This window comes from Sprattus sprattus (genome assembly GCF_963457725.1).
Source record: "Sprattus sprattus genome assembly, chromosome: 4".
Taxonomy (NCBI): domain Eukaryota; kingdom Metazoa; phylum Chordata; class Actinopteri; order Clupeiformes; family Clupeidae; genus Sprattus; species Sprattus sprattus.
The window spans coordinates 42,778,905-42,798,908 of NC_137923.1; the positions used below are offsets into that span (position 1 = coordinate 42,778,905).

General features: G+C 44.6%; 1 protein-coding gene across 1 annotated transcript in view; it reads left to right on the plus strand.

The window, feature by feature from the left end:
* The window catches only part of rims2b (regulating synaptic membrane exocytosis 2b), a gene marked incomplete at its 5' end in the record, with an annotated part of 105,660 nt that overhangs the window by 31,420 nt on the left and 54,236 nt on the right, over nucleotides 1-20,004 (plus strand). The window contains 4 exons of the mRNA XM_080836656.1: nucleotides 6,415-6,622; nucleotides 7,467-8,121; nucleotides 16,616-16,830; nucleotides 18,183-18,302. Of these exons, the coding sequence (XP_080692782.1) occupies nucleotides 6,415-6,622; nucleotides 7,467-8,121; nucleotides 16,616-16,830; nucleotides 18,183-18,302 (1,198 nt within the window). The remainder of the gene's footprint in view (nucleotides 1-6,414; nucleotides 6,623-7,466; nucleotides 8,122-16,615; nucleotides 16,831-18,182; nucleotides 18,303-20,004) is intronic.

A 20,004-nucleotide genomic window follows, 5' to 3' on the forward strand; every position in this document is an offset into this window, starting at 1 on the left:
TTTTAATACTCTATTCCTATACAGTACATGAACATCTTGCTATAACATGTTTTTGTACTCCTTTCACTTTTCTTATTGTTGCATTAATTATTGATACAAGATGGTTGAATGTGATTTGTAACAATTGATTTCCTGCACAGCCCTTTCATTTGGTGTCTGACTAACGAATAGAAGATGGCAATCACCACAATTGCCTGACTACAAAGGAACATAATGATAAGCGCACGCGCCTTTGCTCACATCTAACACTCGGGATATTATCGAGTTTGTCCTGGGTTAGTCACAGCGCCTCTGACTCCCTTCTTGTGAAAAATGAAAGACAGAATCAGATTTGGTTTAGGCAGAGCTGAAAAAAATGGACGTGTGTGTATGGCGTGTGCGAATACATGTGTGTGTGTGTGTTGGGGGGTGGTGGTATTTCTTCTTGCCAGTCCCTCTTCTGAGCTTCATGGAGTGTGTGTGTCCTTAGAGGGCCATTCTGTGGTGCAGGGGAGGGGCTGTTATTTGTGTTCATCCCACTTTCTTTCTCTCTCTCTCTCATTCTCTCTCTCTGTCTTCTCTCTCATTCTCTCTCCATTTTCTCTTCTCTATCTCGTCCTCTCAAGGCTGCCTAGCTTCATGACTGCCCAGTGCCGCCTGTAAATAAAGCAACAAATCATTTATTCAGCAGCCCAAGAGCTGGGTGTGCATACCTGAATTTACCAAATCACTATTCTAACACACACACACACACACACACACACGCACACACGCGCGCACACACGCACACACGCACACACACACGCTTTTACCAGTACCCTGTATTCTCTTACACATACAGTATATACATATCATATGCCATACCGAATTCTGCCACTTCACAGATTTATTTGAGTATGAATATGTGGATGTGTGTGTGTGTGTGTGTGTGTGTGTGTGTGCACATGTGTGTGTTTGATTGTCAAATAGAAGATCAGATTTGATCATTCGTCTGCAGCATGAAACTGTACTGTGAAGTGCTGTGATCAGAGGGTCTGTTTGTGTTCCATGGAGCAGGCAGGCAGGCAGGTGTCCAGTCGATGCGTTAACAGTCTCAGTCCCTCCTCTGTTGGAGTTCTGGCACTATGCCAGAAGAGCAGGGCAAAGCTCAAGTGGTCTATCATGAGAGGATCAGATTTACCTCCTACTCTTAATGTGTTGGTCCTTCCTCTAAAGCCTTAAAAAAAGCGTGTAAGACAACTGGTGTGTTCTATGCTCCTTGACGCTAAACAATTCTTCTAAAGGAGACAGATGAACCTTGATAATACGACGGTGTATATATGGTTGTGAGGGTGCTGGTAGGGGGTTTGTTTATATTAGAATATCTTGGAATTGTGAAACACTTCAACACCCTATTAGGTCTTCTCTGTCTATACATATATTTGTTTTGTTTGCATCTGAGTCCCATGTCATACATTCTTGTCTGGAGGGTGTTAGTGTGTCACCAAGTTGGTTGTGTAGATGTGTTTGCATGTAAGGGAAAATGCTGCAATGTTGTAAATATGTTGTCTGAACTTTCTAAGCCTCCGAGTTGAGTTGCTTCTGTCCCGCCATGTTGGATTTGCGAGCATTTATTTGTCAAAAACACAGCATCAAGTTCTATGGGGTTGTTAACCCGGGGGGAAGTATGCAGGAATTGCGATGTCACAGTCAACATGTCAAAAGACTTGGGAGTGTAGTGTGTTTATACTGTCTGGAGATCGTCAGCGCTCCACTGTGTGATTGCCTCTAAGAGCTGTCAGTCAAAAGTTGGGCAGCCCCTCTTTTACCCATTCTGAGTGATAGAGGAGACGAACTCAGAAATCACACTCAAACAGGCTGTTCTCAGCCTGACCTACTTAGGAAGTTTTTTTGCATTTGTTCGTTCTCTTTTCCTTATTTAAATGCAAGGAGGTCGGATGTTTCGACACAACCCCCCCCCCCCCACACACACACACACACACTTCCCCCAACCCTGTCTGTGTGCTGCTGTTCGGTTGAGCTGCATCTTTTGCAGAGGCTTCTGGGTGATGTTCTCAGGGTACACTGCCTGGGCTTCTGGAACGATCTGTGCACCAGTGGGACAGGCCGCAGGGAGTCTTAACCGCTGCCAGCTGTCCCGAGACTGAACCCTTGTGCTGACCGATGCCATGTCTGTGGCTGGAGAGGTGTTTACATGACTCAGTGTGTGGGTGTGTGTGTGTTCGTGTGTGCATGTCGTGTATGTTAAAGTGCCCATGTGAGTATCCACTTACTGTACACCCACACAGGTGAAAATAGATAGAGCATTATATGAACGGTTCTCTCAGACATACCTGAATACAGCATCAGACTCCTAGTTTTCTTCCCATGTTAAACAACAAAAATGTTGTTAAACAAAACATGAACATTTTATGGCCTCTCTTGCAAAAAATGCATGAAACTTGTTTGCCTGTAGGTGGCGCTGTCCTCTAACGCATGGAAGGAGCCCCCTTCCCTCCCCCTCCTTTCCCTCCTAATCTCCTCAGCCTGTCAACCATCTTCCACTTGCCCACTCTTTTGCTGCTGAAGCAGTTGCCTTTTGCAGGAGATCAGGGCAGACTGCGTTACACTCGAATGGCTAATGTGGTTTGTGGCCAACCCCTCTTGCCCCCGTACCATCCCCCATCCCTCAAAAGCTTCCCCATCAGTATCCTCCCCTTATCAAGATATCTCACACATTAAAGTATTACTCTGTTGACCCTCCAGCAAAGCAGTCTAGTGACTAGCTAAACTGTGCTGTGGGCATATGAAGGGGGGAGCACCCTATGTATGAGGAGATGGTGTGTTTGAAGGCAGGCTCGCAGCAGTTTAGTATTCAGATGAAAGGCTATTAGTGTCTCCTAGCACGAATGCTACATGTGAAAAGGGCAGTTCCCAGGGCCTGCATTTGGTAGGCAATAACTACCAGGCAGTCAGTAATCAGCTAAGTACCATAATCCTCCTTGCAGGGTAAAGTCTTGCTTGACCTCCAGCTATATACAGCCTGTGTTAAAAGCATTAAATGGTAACACCAAGCTCCACTCCCGACAGCCCTTGCTCCTGCTCGGCCGTTCGGCAATTCTCGGGTGTTCGTGAGGGACCCAGAGGGGGGGGTGAGCTGCGTCTCTCTGTGAGTCTGTGTGTGTCCTGACGGCTGTGGTTTAACACAAGTTCAGGTGAGGGAGGGCGGGTGGGGATGGGGAGGGTAAGAGTAGCACAGCATTAGATAGGGCGAGGCTAGGCTAGGCTAGGCTAAGTTAACCTAAGCTAGTAGAGGTTATGGCTGCCAAGTGCTGACTGGACTGCAGTGTGCATGCGGGTGCGTTGAAGAGGTGAGCTGATTCCCACCACCCCTCCCCTCCCCTCTGGGGTCAGACCCCTGGCGAACACAACCATAGTTTTGGCGGTGCTGGGAGACCTATCGGGCACGAGTGGATTTTGAGTGGATGCATCCGTCGGACCGAGGGGGTAGAGTAAGCCCAGATGTGCTGCTGCTGACTGGCAGGTACCATCTAGCCTCTTGCAAGCAATAATAGGACCCTCTACAGGAGAGACAAACATGTTTACATCGTGGCTTTAATGACTTTATGGGATTCCTATATTGTCAAGTTAATATCAGTTTCAACTGGATATGCAGCTTTTTATCAAATGCCAAATGAGATACATACCTGAATATTGTGTCATTTATTGCCATGATCCAAAAGACAGTGGCACTTGGTCAGGGATTGCATTTCCCAGAATGCACTGTGTTCTCTCTTCCCTCTATCTGGTGTGATTCAGTTGCAGTTAATATAGTATAGATGCACCATTGCCTTAAAGAATTGCATTTCTTAGCATTTACAAAATGCGCTCATGCCTCACCAAACACATCTGATCCTAAAGGGGATTCCCTTTTTGTCATTACTGTCCAAGACAACACCAACAAAAATCCAATCTGCACTTGAGATGTGAAGTTGTTTTCATTTTAGTAAGATAATTAAAAACATAGCCAGTCAAAATGTACAATTTCACCTGTATTGTCCCACTTACATGTTTCTATTTCTGAAAACACAATGCATTTATGGAGCGCTTAAAATACTGGTTGCAGGTAAACATGCAACAATATTGGATTTGCACGCAGAACGCGTGAACGATTACAGGACGTGCCGACATTCTCATGGAGGGATTAAATCGGATCCAGTGTTATGAGACTGCCAGCCCCCTGATAATCTGAATCATTTTAATTGATTGGACACAATACAATGGTGGGGGGGAGGGATAACACTGGCAGGTCATGTAAGCTCATTGCCAATATTTACAGAATAACTTGAGAGGTGTTTGGGATTATGAGTTAATACCAGAGCATTAAATTGTGGAGGGAAATGGAATATGATTGAATCCGGCTTTGTCGCGCAGCAGCGGAAGGAGTTTTTCCCTGTATTACCCTTATTGCATTCATGGGCTAATATAGTTATAGTGCTAGCATTGTGTCACGCACGATAATCCATCATAGGGCAATAGTAAGTGTTTATCACCCTCAGCGATGCTGATGACACAACAGTGAGAAGAGACGGATAGCCTGATGAATAAATAAATTGAGCTTGGTGTCAGAAGGAAGTGGGGGTGTGAAGCCTTCGATGCAGGCTAGAGTCAAATGATACTAGCTACACATTGATTCCAGTCTTTAAAATCACACATTTTCATGCAGCATGTCTATATCATTTACAAATCTGAATTGTAGTGCACTGAAGCAGTTTGGTATTGCTATGTCTCATCATACGGTATGTGTTCTGTTTTAACTTTTATGGTACAAAATCAGTAGTAAAAGTCAGCAGTACTCTAGAAATGTATTAAAATATGAGTGGTCAGTGCTGAATTGGTTTGATGGAGGTCCAATGTCCCTCAACCTTGTGTTGAAAGCAGCTAGGAAACAGGATGCGCCTGTCTCAGAGTACCAGTCTGAACATGAGTGATCGGTGAGCAGTAGTGCCTGAGCCTGCCCTCTCTTTTCCCCTTTCTCTCTCCCTCTCTCACATGCTCACTCTTCATCCTTTCTCTCTCTTTAAACCTTGAGGGCAGGAGAGTAGCAACATCTGTTTCGAACTGATTGAGACTGGCCCGCAAGATATGACACAGTAAAAGACAGCAAGGCAGAGAGAGAGAGAGAGAGAGAGAGAGAGGGATGGAGAGAGAGAGAGAGGGGAGGGAAGGGTGAGATGTGGCCAGCCCCCCGTGACAGTTCTGTGCTCTGCGGCGGTGAGGCCGACTCTCCCTCTCCCTTTGTGGAGCGTGTTCAAACTGAATGTGACACGCCTGGTCATAGTGAATCACTTGGGCAGAATGGCCCCGCTGGCCCCGAGACCCAGGGGTCACCAGAGGTCAACCGTCCAGGAAAAGCTCGATGGCCCTCGAGGAGCAGTGGCCTCAGCACCAAGCAGCTTCCCGGCCTGCGCTGCCTCAGAATCCCCACCGCTTCAGCTCTGCCCCGAAAGTCATCACCTCTGACACCCCAATGTCTGACAGATGTCAGCGAGAGGCTTGTTTGTGTGTGTGTGTGTGTGTGTACAGGTGGATGTTTGCATGTGTTTTTTTGTGTGTATGTGATTTTGTATGAGTGTGTTTGTTCCTGTGTGTTTGTTTGTTTGTATATCTCTCTCTCTCTCTCTCTCTCTCTCTCTCTCTCTCTCTCTCTCTCAAATTCAAATTCAAATTCAAAAAGAGCTTTATTGGCATGACTTGAAGTAGTGTTGCTAAAGCTGACATATGATAATACAACAGATACAATATCTAACAATACAATACCTAGATCATTTATATTTAAATTTATAATTAATAATTTGAATTATAAATAATAAATACATTTTAATGTATACTCTGTGTGTGGAGAAAGAGACTGAGTGTGTGTGTGTGTGTGTTCATGTCTGTGTGTTTGGAGGATGTGTGATGCTTGGCTGGCACTCTGTGTCAGTTCTGGACGGGCTCAGAGGGCAGCTGGCAGTATGAAGCAAGAATGAGATCTCATGGCATAAACCTCAAGGTGGCATGAATGCCAGACACTGTCAGACACTTCCTCCGAATTATGAAGTCACACACTAACAGCGCGGTTACAGAAGGCTCAGTTGCCAGTGCCAGAAATTGCATTTTAGTTAATAATAGCAATTAAAGTAAAAATAGCAATCTCAGCTAAGGTGTTAGTTCAGTGAATTGCATTAGCACGTTCCAATGTTACTGTTCTAGCACATACTTAGCACATTTAGCGCACAACCTTAGGATATTAGTATGCAGCCCGAACATATTCGAGGTCAGTATGGAGAAGAGTGCTCTGAATATTTCCTTCCTCTCTCCATCTCTCTACCTATTTCATACACTGACACACTGAATCACAGGCGGAGGCTGAGTGTTTTTGTTTTTCCCATGGTCCCTCTTTGTTCCCTTTAGGAAACGAAGCCCCTCTGCATCCAGGGACCCCAACCAGGCGTACAACCAAAGGGAGGGGGGCGAGCACCCTCAGTATGCAACGGTGGACGGTGGCATGCCCCGATCTCCGTCCGACTACGGGCGGGACCCGCACCGCACCCCGCGGGGCTCCACGATGCAAGGCCGCACTGGGGGCTACCATGACAGCCGTGGTCGCTGGCACTCCCAGGTACACGCGGGCATCAACTTTGCCCAGTGGTCTTTTAACTTCTCCCCATCCTAACCTGAACCTGATAACGAGTTGTAAATACATGATATCAGGGTACTGTTAGTGCCTATTATGAGCACATCTAATACACTCTGTAACACTGTTAATATTTCGTATTAATCTTCCTTATATTTACATTTAGTACATTTATCAATATAGTAACATTATATTTAAAATTATCCCCTAAAAGATAAAGACTTTTTTTTAAGAAACAACTGTAGCCAGTTTAGGCTCTGGGCTCTGTTAAGGGCCTAGAGGCAATTGTATTGTTATGGCGCTATACAAATAAAATTGAATTGAAAATTGAATTGAATTGAACTGTAGTCTCTTACAATATTAGTAGATACTCACCCAAGAAATATTTTTAGATTGTAACTATACTACTAATTGCAGTGTGTAACAGCTCACTTACCTGTACCTTAATTGTGATCCCAGTCCTAATCCTAACCTAATAATGTTAGTAGATGGTATCAAAATACTGATAAATCTGATCATGATAATACACTTGTTACACTTGTTACACTGCAGTAAATACATAGATAGATTTACTGTAACAGCAAGTAAGGCAGAGAGGTGACCACTCATCTTGAAATCGACATTTACTTAAGTCTCCCCCAGAAATGGAAATGTGAATTTTAGGAAACAAATGCAGTCTTTTACTATATTTTACTACATTAAACTACGATTGTGATATTTTACTTACTCAGAGATGCATAAGCAAAACCTGCACACAGTCTCTATTTTTGTAGTTGGTTTACATCTTCTTTGCATTTGCATGCGTTTGTGTCGTGTTTATGGACGGCAGGACTATCCTCTGGACGCAGAATTAGACGAGTATGAGCTGCAGCGGCAACGCGAGGAGGAGTACCAGGCCCGTTACCGCAGCGACCCTAACCTGGCACGCTACCCTGTCAAGCCGCAGCCCTACGAGGAACAGATGCGCATGCACGCCCAGGTTTCGCGGGCGCGCCACGAGCGACGCCATAGCGACGTCTCCCTTGCCTACACCGAGCTGGACGAGCCCAGCTTCAGCAGACAGTCGCGCGCCACCCTGGCTGGACCGGGCCTGCGCTCCTACTCGGTGGACCGTACGTCGTCGGGCCAACGGACGTCCAACCACAGCCCCCCCACGCCGCACCGGAGCCCCGTGCTGGGCGGCGAAGGAGGTGGCCGGCGGGGGCTCGGCGACCCCCTCCGGAAACCCGTGCCACAGCCACACCACCTGGACCCCAGCTCCGCCATGCGGAGGACTAGCCGCGACTGCAAGACGGTCGACGGCGTGTTGCGCAACGACTCACTCAGCTCGGATCAGTCGGAATCGGTGGTGCGGCCATCACCACCACGGACGCAACGCAGCAACCGCATGGGGAAAATGCGGCAGACGGGCAGCTTCAGCAGCTCCGAGGAGGAGCTGGCCACCACGCCCGAGTACACCAGCTGCGAGGACGTAGAGCTAGAAAGTGAGTTATTCTGGCACAGAGCAGGTAGGCCTGCGGTTACATTAGCATTCGACGGAGTCACGATCTGTTGTCAGCAACTCTGGTGGGATGTTTCCTTCATGCCACTGTGCTGTACTCATGCAGCTAGTAATTTGTAATAAAGATGATTGTCTTATAGCAGTTTCTACAGTACTCAGTGAAAAATTTGAAATAAATCTGGATATGTCTTTAAGTAATTATATGAATAAGCTGTTAGCTTTTCTGTCTATATAGGGTATGTGAAGGATAAGTAAAGTAAGTAAGTATGCAGATAAGCTTTGTGTAAGTGTACTTGCAGTGTAATTATGTTTACTTATACGGTATTTTATGCACAGGTAATATGATGATCTTGTTAGGTTAAACGTAAAGGCTCTTTTGTGTGTGACTGGTCACAGACAATGTAGCTTATGGAGTGTATAAATGTCAGAATGTGTTTGGTGTGCTGATGGTTCGCAGGAACATGTGGCTTCCTAACCTCTGACCTTCAATGAGTATGTTGAGTGGGCTTCTACTTACCATTTCAAAATATCACTGTCCGTGCCTCCTCCTCTGAGTGTAATGGTATACTTTGTTTGTCTTTTTCTTGCTGATTTTTGTGAATATTTCTGCTATGTCATCTTGAACACAGCAATCTTAAAGCACGACTGAAAATGATCTGTCATTATATATATATCATCTATTCATCACATTAACAGTTCAGCGGTTCCCTTTGGCTCAATGGATATGCTGTTGGATAGATTTTGGTGCGTAAACCCTTTAAAGGAGTTTGTATTTGTTTGGCTTTGTTGTTCAGCTTCTGGCCTTTAACGATATTTACTGAAAGAGTGGTACTCCATGTGGCTTCATATTCAGGCATATTAAATAATCAGGATTGAAGAGAACGTGATAGATTGAGAGAGTCTGATGAAAGATTGTAGTAGTAGTACCCACCACAGCTGCTCCGCCCTGGCCCTAACCCCACCCCACCCCCTAGCCCCACTCTCTCAGTACTCTGAGGAATTTCTTTAGGGCCCGGAACTTTCTATTCCGCACAGGTTGCCTGGCTGCATGCTCCAGTGTGATGGATCAGCTCAGTAAATGTGTTTTTGCGGTCGGCCTGAGGCGACGTGGGTGTGAAGCACTTAAAAAAACGAGTGGAGAGACTCTCCGACAGCACAGCAGCTCAACCAACCCACCGCGGGAACTGTGTCAGGGAACACAAGTCTTGTGAGACACACTGTGACTTGACACAGAGAGTGTTAGGCACATGCTGTACAGTGCTTATGTGGGGGGGGGGGGGGGGGTTAGTTGCTTTGCATGCGTTAAATGTTCAAGGAAAGTTCTTCAAAAATGTCTCTTTACTTTTCTTTTGTGTGGTCTATGTAGATGTGGAGGAGTAGTATTTTTTGTGTAGTTTATGCTTATACCAAAAGCACCCTGTAGATTTTTGTATTCCACTTGAATAAGTTTAATGTGGGCCTAATCAGTAGCCCTTTATTTAAGTCAATAAATAATCTGGCAACCTAATATGGGCATGTTACCTACGAGCTGGTGAAAATTGTTCTATTCAAATTCAGTCATTCAATCATTTGTTTGTTTGTTTGTTTGCCATGGCCAATCAGAAGAGTACTGCTCAGCTGCAATGTGTGGAGTGGTATTATATTTAACCTCGTTTGTCTGTTCTCCATGGCTTTATCCCCCTCTGCTTACCGTGCCAGAGAGAGTGATGGAGAGTGTGTGAGATAGAGAGAGAGAGATAGAAAAACAGCAATAGAGAGAGAGAGAGAGAGAGATGAGTTGAAAATCTCTCTCCCCACATGACTCCAGATCAAAGATAATCCACTAACATTGACTCGTGCACACCGCTGGTGCCGGAGCCCAATCCTCACCAGCATTTTACCGCAACCTGCCAGTGACCGGCAAGTGAGCCATCCAGCCAGCCAGCCAGGGCACTCCCTTTTGTTGAGTTGACTTAATTATGCAACAGTGAGCAGGCTGCAAGCCACACATGAATGGACCGGCCATGCCGAGGTGCTGCTTTGCACTGGGCTGTACTGTTACTGCGGATATCCCAAGCATGCAGAAACATGGGTGCTGAGCACCATGATCAAAAGAAATGATGGAATATTGCAAAGTTAAGCAGAGATCAGGGTTTGGATGGTGATAATGTGATATGGTTCATTTTGACTCTAATTGCTGCAACGGAAGATTATAGAGAAGCAGTGCACATGATCTTGCCCTTTTACAGTTTTGCAGAGTATTTTCTGTTGTTTGTGTATTTCCTCACTTCTAGAGGGGTGAGTTGAGAGCGCTGTTCACTCTGCAAAGACTAACACCTAAAAGCTGCTCTGGAGATCTTTCTCACTCTTTCTTTCATGCGGTATTCTGTCTACCTTTCTTACCGGCTTTCTGTCTTACAAAGGTTGACAGGTTTCTCCTTGTCTATCCGTCTTTGTTTTATTATCTCTCTCCTCTCTCTCTCCTACTCTTTCTCTCTCTCCCTCTCCCTTTCTCTCTTTCTCCCTCCCCCCACCCCTCCAGTTTACTGCATCCTTAGTCAGTATGTTCGGCTGATCTGGTAATTAACTGCTGTACCCTGCCTAAGTCTCTGGCTGGCTCTCAAGGGCTCTGTCAGGGTGATTCAGATGCTACTGCTGCTGGTGGGCTGCTGAACTTTTGCCTCTCGCCCCTGGTGGCCCCCGTCCGACCCTGCCCCAGTCTTAAAACAGCTAGCACTTTGCTGTTGTTGACCTGCAGGGCAGAAACCAACAAAAAATTGAGTATATCAAATCAGATGGCTGTTTTGGCATCTGTTGTTTAGTATATTTATAGCGCAATTGTTTATTAAAGTAAACATAAAGTATGCCAGTCATTATCCATACATAATGATGTTTGAAGTTGTACACACCCTGGCAGGATGTTGTGTGATGTATTCTATGATTTTGTTTTACTTTTAAACATAGCTTTGACAAAGTTTTGAATCTTAATGTGGCAGGGAATTGCTTTGTGATATGTGATAATATATGTTTGGATTCAGTAGCTTTCCAACATCTTGAAATACAAATGCAGTGATCCATTCATTAACTAGCACATGTACTTGAGATTGTTATGGGGCACACAGACTATAGCCTTCATTTTAAAATAGTGTCTAGTGTCTGTTTATGTACTCAAGCAGCCATTATCATGACCGGATGGCCTGTTAAATATATGTGTAAATGTGAAAAAACAGAGTATGCATGTTAAGGATACTGGCAGAATATCTTTATGTAAGTAGTGTAATGACAGGTGTATTAGGTCCATAGGTGATTGTTTTGACTGTGGCACTGAGACTCTCAGGAGGAGCCTCTGGAGGTGTCGTCTGAATTACAGCATGGCAGGCGTGGCTCTGTGTCCTCTGGCCAACTCTGATGCTTTTAATGAGAGCCGTTCCTGCCGTCCAGCGCTGGTACTGGCGGCTCCCCCTCATAAAGCAGCTGCAGTCCGCCCTGCACGGCGGCCATGTTGTAAACCTGATCCCTCTCTTTCTTTTTGACCGCCACCGGCACTTGTTAAACATTTAAGATGAGAAAACGTCAGATGTTCCTCTCTGGTGTGCCCTGAGGGGCTTGTGCCCTGAATAAGAGCGAAGAAGACTGAGAGAGAGAGACAGAGAGAGAGAGAGAGAGAGAGAGAGAGAAAGAGAGAGAAGATGAACCATTTGAGGGTGAGGTTTTTTGAGTTTTGGTGAACCTAACTAAGGACACCAGGAATGTGGGACTGGTCCAATTGGCTTGATCACTGACAACCCTTCACTTGGTTCTGTCTGACTGGTGACAAGGACTGGTTCCCCCTCCTTCCCTCCCCCCTCTTTCCTTCCCTCCCTTCCCTCGGCTCTCCCTCCCTCCCTCACGCTCCCGTGTTGTCAGAGCCTTAATTAGCTCAATTTGATAAGCCTCTTTACTCCAGTGGGTACAGGAGCTGCCTCCTTGCAAGGTCTTTGGAGCTCTGAAAACGACTGACTCTCCGGAGGGGACGAAAAGGAGAGCGTCACGTCTCTCTTTTTCTGAAGCCACTTTTTCCTCCTGCCATCTGCTCCTCCACAGCCTGTCTGTCTGCTAGGAGGTGCCAAGGAGAGGGGGAAGCGGGGTGAAGAGATGACACTAGGGGGAGGAAACGTGCGTCATGACCACTTCCTGTCCCAGCAGCTTTAAGCTCGTACGATGCAGGACAGAGGCGGGGTTCAGTGCAATGTAGGACGGAAGGCTGACCCAAGAAGAATCGCTCTCTCACTGGCGGTCTGACTTCTTATTTGCTTTCTTTCATTCAGTGTGCACGCCTTTCTCTTTTTCTCTCTATACTTTTTGTTTTAGTTATACACATGAAAAGTTAAGTTTACGAACCCAGATTATGGTAAGGAAATGAAATGGGTAAGAAACCTTGTTGACCTTAGGCACCCAAGCATCTTGCACCAACAGTCTTCTTCACTTAATACAGGTTAATTGAGATGTCGCCAAGTATTCTGTGAGCGCCTCAGCCACAACCACTGGCTCGCTTTTTCAGTGGCCTCATACAACTCCTTTGAAGCTTCTTTGAGTGACCGTCCTTGAAAACCAAATTCCAACCGAAAGCAAAGCCTCCAAACACCTATCTCCACGCGTTTTGTGTGTGCTTGCCAACCTCCTTCCCTCACTCCAGTTCTGTGTACTTTAGATTCTTCCTTTCAAAGGCTTCCTCAATTGCATAATTTTCTTAAAATAATATTTCATATTCTGTAAAGCATATGCTTATTTGGTGTATTATTGTGATATTATTGTGATAATTTTATTTAATTTAAATTTGTATACATTTTAAGGACCTTTTTAAAAATATGGCAGTAGATTTACTCCATCCTGACTCTGCACTATCTCCACACACACACACACCCTCACACACACACACACGCACCTCTCCTCTATCACCTCTAAACAAGTGCACTCTCTCCTGTGTGGTCATGATGTCGGTGGACAGGAAACCAAGAGCAGTGATGTGATCTCTGACAAGCTTATCTCACCCCGCAATCTCATTGGGAAAGGGCCAGTCTGTCACGGCTTACTGGACCTGATAGGTTTAAAGTCTCACAACTCCCGCCTCTTGGGAAACAGGAGAACAAGTCTTTAATATACTAAGTGAAGCGGCTAAGGCGGCCACGGCAAGTCTGTGCTCTAGGTGACCAGGAGGAGAAAAATGGTACTTCTCTGCCCGCTTTCGATGCCGTGACTACATGGATTCAGATTTGGCTTCTTTTCTGCACTCGGATTACACAATCCTGGATTACTCTCCATGCTCAAAAAAGTGCTGGTTGTTTCGCCGCTCTGTTTATTCTCTCGCCGCTCTGTGTGTAAACTTGCAACGCTCTTCAGCAATCTAATCTAATCTGATCTGGAGTAACAACGTTTTGGGAATAAGCTCTCATTGGTTTCCCCCCCTCACCCTCAAACCCACCCCGCACCCCCATCCTCCAAGACAAGTGGATGAGCAGACCTTGCTTGCTTGGGTCGCTGGCAGCTTGTGTAGGGGCGAGGGAGAGGAGCAGTGTTGCCCAGGCTGGAGGAGCTTGCTGGGAGTCAGCCGTCAGCCCCGGGCACCTCAGGGGAGCAGCCGGTGGGGATGTGTGGATCATGTAGGGTAGAGTGTTTGAGCAGGCTTACAAGCATAAAGGTAAGCTCATTATTCCAAGGCATGAACTCCCCTCTTCTTGGCTAGTGCAAAGAGCAAGCGAAGGTTTGCATCAAAGAGATAGAGAGAGAGAGACAGAGGAAGCCTGGTTTGGTAGAGATTAGGTTTTGTCTTGCTGAGTTTGGTGCCCTCTCTTGTTGGGGGCTTGGCCTGGTCCTTTGAGTTTTTGTGTGTGGAAGCTGTGTGCTTTGGCATGCATTTGGTGAGTGTGTGTGTATGCGTTAGCCGGAGATGTCGTTTTCGTCCTCCTGGCTGCTTGGCTTGTGTAAATCAGCTTTGCGGAAGTGTAACTCGCCAGGGCTTGGAAAGGGGTGGTGCCGCAAAGGCGGATTATCAACAATATATTTGGACCACGCAGGGCGGATCTTCTTGCCTCAAGAAACCGCAAGCTGGCTGGACCTAGCTTTTAAACAAGAACCCCCCCCCATCCATAACTCACCACTGTCTGGAAAGCATATAATTGAAGCTGGAGTAATGCTCAAAAGTCATTAGTCCGACCCGCATCATTGCACAGTGCCTGTTGATGTATTAGAAGACAGCTCTGTTTCCCCTTGGTCAATAGTTGCAAATGGAAACAGTACACTTGTCCCTTTCCCACTCTTACTTCCTTCGTATTTTTGACATTTTTCCTTGTTTTGTAGATGGATTGTGAGGCACAGGGTTATCCAGGTTAAGTTGTATTTATTGTATGTGAATCTGTTGTCAGTCTTGCCATGTTTCTATATGGCACATGCTTTGCTATATTTGTATAGATGGTCAGTAGCCCCAGAGATAGGTATTGTTAAAGATGGTCAAATGAGGTAGAGCGCAAAGGCTTGCGTTTGTCAGGTTAGGTTTAGTCAACGGAGTGTCCTTACAAGGGCTCGCCGCAGTCCCTTCATGTACACCTGTCTTAAAGAAACCAGTTGTCAAAGGCAGCATGCTTTCTCTCTCTGGGGTGTCTGTTGATGCTGTGTGGAGATCAGCTGTGTGTTTATGACTGAGGTTAGTGGTATTCCAGCTTGGCAGTTTCATGCGTTCTCAGTGTCACCTCGGTATGTCTGGCCCATTACATGCTGTTGGGTTGGTAGCTGAATGAAGTGTAATTACTAGGCAATAGGAAGAAGTCATGGGAGGCAATTGGGCTCTGTTAAAGAGTAGAGATAGGAGTGAATCAAGGCCACATGTTGGAAGAAACAGTTCAGACTTTCAGTCATCATGTTTTGATTAGCTCAGGGTGCGTCTTAAGGTCATGGCAGCATTGTACTAGTGCTCAGGTACATCAAGCACTAGTGTATCGGATCCAACACACCTGCAGCCTGTGTTTTCTATCAGTTATTTCTCATGTGAGGGGAAGGTTATTATAAGCTTTAGTCCAATGTACAGCTCAAAGGATAAATGCAGATATTATGGTGTGTCAATGGTGTTGATGGTGAAAACTCAAGGTAGACAGCAGAGTACATCAGATGGGGGTTCAATCAATGAATACACAATGTGTATTCAGTATATGTGTCTGTTTGTACTTGTCGAGAAGTGTCAGTTAGGTATTATATCTACACCAAGGTACCACTGCTGTCTGGAATACGAGCAAAATGTTGCCTTCATATGCAGTTTATGGGAAAACCATGTATGTACACGTGACGGTTTCAAAAGTGTGAAGCTGAGAATAAACAACCTTCCCCATCTGAACCATTGATCAGGTTACCATGCCTTCAGTGTCATTAGCATTGCTATTGCTAGCAAATAGTGAAGAGTCAGCCTCCTATAGCCTCAGAGAGAGAGGAATGGTGTAGCTGAGGTTAGCCTTCTCCAGACAGCGGCTTGCATTAGGAGATGCAGCCTAGCTCAGTACTTGCAGGACTTCTTCAGCCAGGCTTAATTGGCTGTCTCTCAATTAAGCCCAGTGAGGCTAATTCAGGAGTGTGTTCTTCTCCCATGTTCTTGTGACTTAAAGAGCAGTACATCAGACACAGACAGACAGACAGACAGACAGACAGACAGACAGACAGACAGACAGACAGACAGACAGACAGACACACAGACAGACACACAGACACACAGACAGACACACAGACACACACACACACACACACACACACACACACACACACGTGAGAATACATGTGAATACATGCAAACAAAAAACACAGATACACACACACTTGCATAGATAAAACATTGACACACACACACAGACAGCCTCCACACACATGATTATGCCAAGCAGTTGTGTTGATGAGAAACTCTGTTGGGCAGGTTACACTGTACTCTAGTTCAGCTCCGGACCCTGATTCTGGTGTACACAAATTTAATTTGATTTTAATGATGCCCCTGCTTGTTATTTACCTGGGTATTTAACACAAAATGTGTCTGTGTTCTTGTGTGGGTGCTTCTGCTGCTGATACATAAAATGTCTCTGTTCTCGTAATGTCTGGGTTTCTGTGTGTGTGCGCATACACATGAGTGTCAGCTACATTCTTGTCCTTATTTGTCCTGTGCTGTCTTTCTCTCTCTTTCTCTTGTGTGTGTGTGTGTTTGTGCTTGTATGTTTGTGCACTTGTTTGTGTGTGTGTGTGTGTGTGTGTGTGTGCGTGCGTGCGTGCACATAACAACCAGCAGATATGGATGGCCACTGGTGGGACCATGGGTCGTGGCATAGCGACGCACCCCCTATGTCTATGGTGAGGCTCGTGTTGACCTCTACCACCAGATTTCCTTTCATTTGACTCACCTATGCATGTTTTCTTTTTTTCTTGTTTTGTTTCGTTCTATCTCTCCCTGTTTTTTTTTTTTTTTTGGTTTGTTTTTCATCCCAACCCCATAGGCCACAGTCAAAGGGGAAAAAGACATACCAATGAGCACGAGACGTTTTTTTTGGACGCTGCGTACGGCCTGTGTGAAAGGCAAAAGAAAATGGTGCACTTCGGCGAGCGCTCCCTCGAAGAGGACGCAGAGTGGTGCGAGCCCCAAGTCAAAGACTCGGGTGTCGACACGTGCAGTAGCACAACGCTAAACGAGGAGCATAGCCATAGCGAGAAGGTACTATGACTTTGCTCTGTGTATCTTTTTTTTACTCTTCAACGATCTCTCTCTCACAAAATCTGCTGCACTTGACATTTTTTTCGCCGCTGAATTTCCAGCAAGCTCGGTCCCCCCTCTCTCTGCACAACCCAGCCTTGCTCTGTAGAGCACCACACTACCCTCTACACTGGATGTAGACGTCCCTTCTTGCTTTCTTGCCTGCTACTCCCCTTTTGCTTTATCTGCCGAAACAATCACTTTTAAAAAGGCTAAACAAATTCATTCGTGTCTTGTGAATGCTCGCTCCCTCCCTGCTGCATGATAGTCCTACTGGACTCTCTCCTTAATTGGTCATCTGACCCGTAAGGGTTTTCTGGGCTGGGGCTTTGCGCACTGTCATGTGAACCTTCTCACTGTCCTCCCCTTTGCTCTGGAGATTTCCAACCTCTCGTACAGTCTTGCGTTGAAAGCCTTTGACTCGGGGTTTGAGCATAGCGTGGAAGTTGGTCTTTGCACAAACAAGTTCTTCATTTTTTTTTTCTTTTTCCCCTTTCACTGTCATTGTTCTTCGTTTTGTCTCTCTCAAGCCTCTGTCCACTCCCTTTGCCTCTGTCCACTCCTTTTGTCTTTCTTTCACTAGCGCTCACCCTGTTATTCTCCTAGCATAGCGTCCTCTCTCTTTTCTTGCCTTAGAACTCTTTTTAAGTTTGCTGGTGTGGTTTCCTCTGTACAAGGGTTTATGCTCTGTCTTGTCTTGCCTGTGTGGTGTTGGGCTCTTCGTGCTGATTCTCCCTCTGCATGGATCTTCCACACATCTCTCACTCTGTCCTCTCATCTGTGTGCCCAAAACAGTGATCATGCAAACATGCACCAAATGGCTCACTACATCCACCACCTGATCCACATTTTACAGTCTTTTAATATTTGCAAACTGACAACTTTTTGTCAATAGTTGTCAAACTATTTCATTGTGATTATGAATGTAGTCACTGACTATTTAGGTTCTTCAACTACCAATAATGTTTGCCATTGAAAATCCAAGGATTTTCCCCCTCTTATTTGAAACAAGCCCAACAATTTGGCTGTTGTATACATTAAAATTAAGTCAAATATAATTAAATAGTGGCATGCTTTATATGTCTTCTTCCACGCGATTTGGCTCGGTTTGTGTAGTGCAACACTTTTTTATTCCATACTGCAAAACTGAAGGAGTATTAAAAGCTTTGTGTAATCACTGTTGCAGTGAAACCACCTGCCCTGCCTCCCTTCCCCCTCCCGCCTTCCCCACTACGTGTACTTGTACATTATGGGATGTGTGTGCCACAGACTTGTTATGAAACAAGAGGTGTGTTGTTAATCTGACCTCATAGCACCCGGTGACATGGCAACCGTCCAAAGATGGCGAGCGCCTAATAGGGCGGATTTTTCTAAACAAGCGGATGAAAGATGGCACCGTGCCCAGAGACACAGGGGCACTTCTGGGCCTGAAGGTAAGAGACACCATGGCACACCACCATGATACAGCTTCAGCCACAATCATGTGAAAAGATAGTTGTCCATACAATGTTGAATGGATGTCATCATAAAGCCACCACTTCTGTTTTGAAATGTATGCTCTGCCTATAGTACTTTTTATATCTATAGTTTTTTTTATTTCTGTCAATTGGTCAATACGCGTTTACTCTGGCATTCCCCATAACCAACCTGGCAACACAGAGGTTTTTTTAAACAGTGCAGATGCAAGGGAATGACTGGTTTGGGCTTTCATGTTGAACTTTAGTGGTTACAGCTGTGTGGTAAGTGTGTAGATAAAAAAATAAATGTGCAGCTTGTAGATTTTTGTTCTTAAATTACTTTAATTTCATAAATTTACTATAAAGTTAAGGTCAGTTTGGAATTCTATAGTTAGAGGGCATATAGGTGAATATGGCTCCATTGTTGTGTCATAGGCCATGGTATGTAAACCTAATGAAATTACAAGACAATGTTTTGGCTCGTTTGGCTGAAATGTGTTGTTGAGTCTGAAGTCTTCTATGTCAGCTTCTATGTTAAAAATATATTTGTCACTTTTTATTACAACTAAAACTGAAGTGTAAAATATGCCTATTTGTAAAATATATGGTGCGAAAATAACAGCAAAAATGATATTGGCGGATTAAGAGTAATTTATGCTCAAATGCAGTTACAGTGTCTTGAGTCTGAATGTGTCTGAATATGTCTGTTTTATGCATTCAAGTTTGCATCCCATAGGCAGAGTTTATTTGTGCAGGTTTGACAGTAATCTGATCTTTAATATCATGTTCTTGTCATTTGTAGGAGATCATTGTGTGAGCATTATTCAAACTAAACTAAACCTTCACAAGTGAAGGAGCTTAACCTACTTACAGTATATGCTTACAATGAAAATTTAAGTCGTTTAAATTAATGGTTGTAAATTCCGTCAAAAAGAGGGTTGGTGATGCTTTTTGAATAACTGCAGCAGTACAACACTTTCGTATAGCCATTACATGCATTTATGCAATAGAATTACTGGAGATGTGCTAATTGTTTAAGTTGTTGAAGGATCTGGTCGAAAGGTCAAAGTCATTGAGGATAAATTACTGTGTGTGTGGAGTCTTAATGACTGTGATTATTGTGAGTGTAACCAGTGGTGGACGAAGTAAACCAATTGTGTACTTGAGTAAAAGTACAGTTACATTGCATTGAATATTACTCAAGTAAAAGTAAAAGTATTCACCTCATTATTTTACTTGAGTAGAAGTACAAAAGTATCTGCCTTCAAAAATACTTAAGTATTAAAAGTAAAAGTATTTTTTTTTAACTGTCACATCAAAACCCCTACTTGAACAGGTGAACAATGCTTTACATTTGCCTAATCAATCCCAAAATACTCAAAACTATATTATCTTTAAGTAAGACCAAGTGGTTTTGAAGCAAAACACAAAAAGCATTCCTTCAAGTTTAATTCTTTTATTTTCCATTAATTTCACTTGTCATAAACAGAGTAGTCAATAGCATTCATTCATGACTTTAAAATCAGAGATTCAAAAGTAAAATGGAAGTTTTTACAAATAACAAATACCAATCATCACATTCACAACTGTTTAAACTCTAGAGCCAAGTTAGCTCGAGAACTCGAGAACTAGCAGCCCAACCAACAAACTGAACTCATAATATTAAACTTTTTTAAAA